Source organism: Triticum aestivum, chromosome 2D (genome assembly GCF_018294505.1).
Source record: "Triticum aestivum cultivar Chinese Spring chromosome 2D, IWGSC CS RefSeq v2.1, whole genome shotgun sequence".
Lineage (NCBI taxonomy): Eukaryota > Viridiplantae > Streptophyta > Magnoliopsida > Poales > Poaceae > Triticum > Triticum aestivum.
The window spans coordinates 648,156,431-648,162,283 of record NC_057799.1 but is presented as its reverse complement, the minus strand read 5'-3'; the positions used below and the strand labels follow the sequence as shown (position 1 = coordinate 648,162,283).

The following is a 5,853-nucleotide window of genomic DNA, read 5'->3' as shown; positions in this document are numbered from 1 at the left end:
AGGTGCGACGCTGAGGCGGAGCAGCTCCTGGCCATTGCGTCTACATGCTCCCGTGTTTAAATAAGTTTACTTCACTGAGACGGAGGCCCGGAGGAGATAACGAGCTTTGTTCACGGTGTGCCGTCGATGGATGCAGGAGGAAGAAGACCTCAGACACTCGAAGGATTTGGATATATTTCTAATTTTTGTAAGGCTATTTTTAAAGGTTTGTGCTATTTAATATACTACCTTCAATTTTTTTATTAAAAAACTTTAGACAACAAAAATAAATGTTCATACTCCCTCCGATCCATATTAATCATCGCTGAGTTCATAGTAAATTCTTGAAAGTAAGAAAGAAATATTCTTACGAAAGTGTTTTTGTGAGAAAAGTTCAATTTTCTAGGCAAGCATCGATGTGCGTGCAAATTTCGTGATTGAATTACATTCATGGATGTCTAGGGCAAATAAAACAAAATCGATGCTTCAGAACGCTTCTTAAAACAATATTTTTGGAGCATCAATTTTTTTTTTGTAATTTAGTATTTAAATTTGAATTACTGTTGCCTTGAAATATTTATCTTTCAAATGCTTAACAGTTGTGCTATTTTATCTTTGAATGTTTTGAGTAGTCCTGGTATAGATAGAAAAAACCAAAGCAGACATTTCCACGGACACGTTTGAACACGGCGGACGTCTTCATGGACATTTGGCGATGTCCGCTCTTATTCACTCCGTGCATTACTTTAGCCAAGTTAAAATCTACAAAGTTTGACCAAGTTTAGGAAAAACCAATTTAAAGTTAAAATCAAAATGTATATAATTCTAATAAAAGCTTATATGCGGGCAGACATGGCATTTAATTATTGCAATTTATGGATTCTTTTCTATTCCTGTGTTCTCCTATCCCGTCGTCCCGAACCCAAACGGGCCCTAAAGTCCACACCTTTTTCCGGACAGGCTAGAAATGCCGCTGTCTCTCGTCTAGTCCCTACAGCCGCCGCCGCCGTCGCCGTCGCCGCCGACCAACGGCTCAATCCCGCCGGCCTGCCGGCCGACGCCTCAGCCCCACTCCCAGCCGCCCCAATCACACGCCCCGTGCCGCCCCCGCCCCTCACGCGCGTCGCCGCCGCCGCCGCCGCCGCGGGCTCCGTTCTTCCTCGTCTGGACACCGCGCTCCCGCCGCCTCCGCTCCGCCCCGCCCACCCATTGGGTTTCGAGGTAGAGGTTTCCCCATCTTCATCCCACGATTAAGTTCAATAGAAATCCCGCTGGACCTCACGGCTTGTGGGCGCACGCCGTCTAGATCCGCCGCCCCTGCAGTTGCTGTGTCTGTGAGGAACGGCTTGTTAGCTGGATAGTGGAGGATTTTACTTTTGCATGTTTGATCTGAGTCATGTGCTGAGCCATGTTCATCAACTTTGTCTCGCCTCGCGGTTTCCCTTTTAACTTTCCCTCCCGATGCTTGACTAGGTAGTTGCATTTGGGGTGCTTGCTTGTTCTCTTTGAGGCAATTTGTAGGTTTCTACTAATGGAATTTTGGCAGCTCCCCTTTCATCAAAAAAGGCTTGTTCGAGGAAATCCTAAACTGAACCCGCATGCCGGCCCCTGTTTCTTGATGAAGCCTTGAAATTTTTTGGAGCCATATCCCTACCCTTACATCCAGGAGATAGATGAACAACCCTCCACTGCTGTTAGTTAATACAGAGTAGTTATCTTTGATGTTTGATAGTTTTATAAGTGTAAAGCCGGTAGACGCTTTTGCTGCACAACGCTTGTTCTTATCCAGATGATGCCCTTAAGATGTTGTTTTTTATGTTTGTCAGATCTGTTTATAAATCTTTGTTGTTTGCCAGCTCTGTTCATAACCTTTTGCAGTGTTCATTCTTAATTATTCGGAGGAAATCTTAGCCATTTCGAGTGACTGCTGCTGTGTATTGTTATTTCCAGCAGAGGTCGTGCTTCGCTCCTATGGCGGCATCCGACGAAATGGCTCAGAAGGACGAAGATGATATGAAGGACGAAAAACAGGCTGAGAAGGAGTACGCTGATTTCGAGGCGAGGGTCAAGAGGACGATATACATCGACCACCTCTCCCCTCTGGTCACCAGCCAGGTCATCAAGGCGTCTCTCGCCCAGTGCGCCAATGTCGTCAACACGGAGTTCATCGAGAACTACACGATCGAGTACGAGATCCCCGCCGCTGCGTTGGTGGAGGTGGACAACGTGTCGCAGGCCCAGGCTGCTGTGGACCTGATGAACAACTTCCCTTTCATGCTCGGCGGGATGCCCAGGCCTGTGAGGGCTGCCTTTGCAAAGCCCGAGATGTTTCCGGACCGCCCTAGGAAGCCTGGCTTGAAGATTGAGTTCAGCTGGGTAAAGCAGGGAGATCCGGGGTATGATGGGATGAATAAGCTCAAGGGCCTTATGAGGAGGCAAGAAGCAGAAAATATGGCACTCATCAAGGTGAAGTGGTGTTTCTTTAGTTTTTTATACTGTTCTTATCATGTACCTGTATGCCCAGTTGCCCACTACTGAGAAAAGTTGCAAATCTTTCTGCTTGTCTAAAATGAGAAAAACACTTGCTCAGGGAACAGGAGATGTCAAGCATAATTTGAGAATTTTGATGATGATGCTGTTCTTTAAAATGTGATACAGTTGCTTTAAACCTCATTTCTTCTGTATCCGAGCCATAATTTCATTAAACTCTGTTTTTCTTTTTGTTTCAGAATCAATTGGAAGAGGAGAAGGAGCTGGCGGCGCAGCAGCAGGAAACCCTGGTAGCAAACAGCAATAAGTACGACATGCTGGAGAACCTCGTGAACAACGGGGAAATCACTAAACTCGCTCAGCATTACAAGGTCAAGCTGGGCGACGACTGATGGGTTCCCGACGTTCAAGCTCCTCCCTCGGAGACTGACTGCAGTCACCAGTGCAAGCAGATTCTTGTTCCGCCCAGGGCATCCCCACTCACAGATGCGATGGCGTGATAGTGATAATCCATTGGCTAGTTCTCATCTTGTGCTGGGATGATAGTAATAAAGCATTGATTTGTTTGGTGCGTCCGTGCTCTAGTTGTGGCCAGCTGCAAAGCAGCAGTTCCTTAGTGTAACAACTGTCGATACATTATGATCCGATCAGTTGATGGTACGCTTGGTGTAATAATAATCTTTGTATGACCTCCAAGCTTAGCATGTCAGCAAGATGATCCAACGATGTCTGATATTGTCTCCTGCATTGCTTGAAACTTGCTTGATATCGGATATGTCGGTGCTCGCGGTTCAGTCCTGTCTGGCAGTTCTGTTGCTAGCTTGAGATGTTTTATGTTGGTCCTGATGCCTGAAGGTGTGTTGTTGCTTGAAGCAGGAGGGAATCATGTCTCTGCCTTGTGTTCCCAGGAATGGACACAATGTCACGGTCACAAGTGCCATGTTCCCAAGTCTTGGAACACAGGAAAAGGAGGTTCTGCCTGGCTGGCTGGAGAATCTGAGGAGGAAATGGCAAGAGGAAGCAAGGAAGGAGGCCATGGCAAGCAAGGTTTGTCCATTCATGGTATGCCTCACCTGAACCTCCCTCTCACGTATTCTCTCTTTGTGTTTACTTGCTCTTAAAAATTATCTCACCTGCTGTGTTGTTATCAGCAGTATATCTACCTACCTGTATACAGCCATACACATCACCAGAGGTTTTTCACTGTTGTTGCTGCACCTGAATCTGCAATGGGTAGGTCCCCAGGGCCAAGGAGGGGGAGTGCCCTGCTTCTGCCTCTGTTTCTCACCTGCTTCTTCTCAGGTACCACTCTTCACAATCAAATTTCTTCATCTTCTCCTCTTGCTTTCTGCATACTCTTGCTGGGATAAGATTGTGTCAGGTTTTCTGACTGCTAGAATAGAATGGTATGCTTTGGAGTCATCACCAGCCAGTTGGTGTCCATCTATTCAGATTGCCTTGCACTCTGTTTCAAATGTAGTGCAGACCTTGTTTCAAATGTTGTCAGGACATACTCAACATAAGTGAAAATTTTGCAAGCCCTGACCTGACACACATTGCCAATGCCATAGATTGCTTGTCTGAAGATCAGTTCATTTATCAGATTGCTAGTAGATGCTGCAGTAGTGTTAACTGAACCCAAAAACGTTCTTTTTCATTGTTGTGATGACAGGGGCAACGAGGCGGGCGGAGTCGGCCCGGGAGTTCACGCTCATCAACCAGTGCAAGACGGAGGTGTGGCCGGCGGTGACGCCGGGCGAGAGCTTCGGGGGCGGCGGGTATGCGCTCCGTGCAGGCGAGTCGGTGGTGTTCACCGCCCCCGTGGGGTGGTCGGGCCGCGTGTGGGGCCGCACCGGCTGCACCTTTGACTCGGCCGGCAACGGCACGTGCGAGACGGGCGGGTGCGGCACGTCGCTGCAGTGCGAATCGGCGTCGGGGGCCGCTCCGGCGACGCTGGCGGAGTTCACGCTGGCGGCGACTGACTACTACGACGTGAGCCTGGTGGACGGCTTCAACCTCCCCGTGGTGGTGACCCCGACCCCGACGAGCGCCAACTGGACAGGCTGCGCCCCGGCGGGGTGCGACGGTGACCTGCGCCGGGGCTGCCCGTCGGAGCTGGCCGTGAAGGGCGACGGGGGGAAGGTGGTGGCTTGCCGGAGCGCGTGCGACGTGTTCGGGACCGACCAGTACTGCTGCCGTGGTCAGTATGCCAACCCGGTGGCCTGCCAGCCGACCTTCTACTCGAAGAAGTTCAAGGCGGCATGCCCGGCCGCCTACAGCTACGCCTACGACGACCCCTCCTCCATCTTCACCCGCGCCCAGTCGCCCGACTACACCATCACCTTCTGCTCCAGCAACATGTACGTACTACTCTCACACCCTTAATTATCATCTCTCTCTGAAATGAAATTCATCCATGTCTCTCAAGATCTTGTGTGTGGTCAAAGCATCCGATTCTTCACACAATCTACAAGCCGTCCCAAGATTGAATGACACTAGCAATCATACACTCCAGCAATTTTTCAATATATAGTGCCATTCCGATGAATGAGTTTGTGCAGAGATCTGTTTTGATTAGCTCGTGTCAGTTTACATGGCACTTATCTCTGAATGACAGACACTTCAATGAATCTCTGCTCCTGCTAACCGTTTGATCTTGTACATTCTGTTGTTCCAGGAAGCAATCGGTGTGTTCGTACCGCGACAGCCGGCTTGTCTGCAGCGGCTCCGGCAGGAGCACCTCCTCTGGTCTAATGCTGCTGCTGCTGCTCTCCAGCTTCGTGGCATTGCAATTTGCAACCCCAGTGTGACTGATTGGTTGATTAAGGCCTAATCATCCAAGAGCAAGCTGACCTGACCCTCTTCTTGATATAGTTCTTTTTGGATTTGTTTTCTACTATGAGAAACAGAGAGTAGGTGATTCATGGATCAAATTTCTGCACTGTCAGACAGTCAGTACTCAGTACCATTTGAATGAGAGTTATACAGAGATAGCATAAGTGAATGTTTCGTTCTCTCTTGCTCTCTCTGCTTTTCTAATCATCTATTCTGGTGGGATTATAGACAGCAGAGTAAATGACATAAAACTACCACAATTCCGAAAGTACTCTTCTAGTCCCGAGCTCAAATGAGCTCGGGTGAACAGTAAAAAAAAGAATACAAATAAAAAAATTCCGAACTTTTATAGTGACAAACATTGACAAAAGTTTTCAACGCTTGCAAAATGATGATTTTGTTTTTTTATCCACGGCTTCTACAAATGTCGTTTGAAGCTGAAATTTTGCAAGCGCCGAAAACTTTTGTCAATGTTTGTCACTAATTTTTTGAATGTTTATTTTTTCTGAATTTACTGTTCATCCGAGCTCATATGAGCTCGTGCTTAGA

At 48.0% G+C, this 5,853-nt stretch overlaps 2 protein-coding genes across 3 annotated transcripts; both read left to right on the top strand.

The window, feature by feature from the left end:
- Positions 1–891: 891 nt before the first annotated feature.
- On the top strand, positions 892–3,212 carry LOC123055365 (uncharacterized). Of its 2 annotated transcripts, none has more exons than XM_044479361.1 (3): positions 892–1,200; positions 1,933–2,445; positions 2,709–3,212. In XM_044479361.1, exons 2-3 carry the CDS (start codon positions 1,951–1,953, stop codon positions 2,859–2,861), a joined length of 648 nt encoding a protein of 215 aa, XP_044335296.1. In that variant the 5' UTR covers positions 892–1,200; positions 1,933–1,950; the 3' UTR covers positions 2,862–3,212. The 2 variants fall into 2 exon arrangements, with proteins under 2 accessions (XP_044335296.1, XP_044335297.1); XM_044479362.1 differs by having other exon boundaries at positions 1,930–2,445.
- A 208-nt stretch (positions 3,213–3,420) lies between these two features.
- On the top strand, positions 3,421–5,458 carry LOC123055364 (pathogenesis-related thaumatin-like protein 3.5). The gene is made up of 3 exons (XM_044479360.1): positions 3,421–3,771; positions 4,142–4,829; positions 5,147–5,458. Exons 1-3 carry the CDS (start codon positions 3,699–3,701, stop codon positions 5,277–5,279), a joined length of 894 nt encoding a protein of 297 aa, XP_044335295.1. The 5' UTR covers positions 3,421–3,698; the 3' UTR covers positions 5,280–5,458.
- The last annotated feature ends 395 nt before the right edge of the window (positions 5,459–5,853 follow it).

Coding starts and splice junctions, on each gene's coding strand:
- LOC123055365 (XM_044479361.1), top strand. CDS start 1,951: ATGGCGGCATCCGACGAAATGGCTCAGAAGGACGAAGATGATATGAAG. Junction 2,446..2,708: donor AAAATATGGCACTCATCAAG/GTGAAGTGGTGT, acceptor TTTTTGTTTCAG/AATCAATTGGAAGAGGAGAA.
- LOC123055364 (XM_044479360.1), top strand. CDS start 3,699: ATGGGTAGGTCCCCAGGGCCAAGGAGGGGGAGTGCCCTGCTTCTGCCT. Junction 3,772..4,141: donor TCTCACCTGCTTCTTCTCAG/GTACCACTCTTC, acceptor TTGTGATGACAG/GGGCAACGAGGCGGGCGGAG. Junction 4,830..5,146: donor ACCTTCTGCTCCAGCAACAT/GTACGTACTACT, acceptor CTGTTGTTCCAG/GAAGCAATCGGTGTGTTCGT.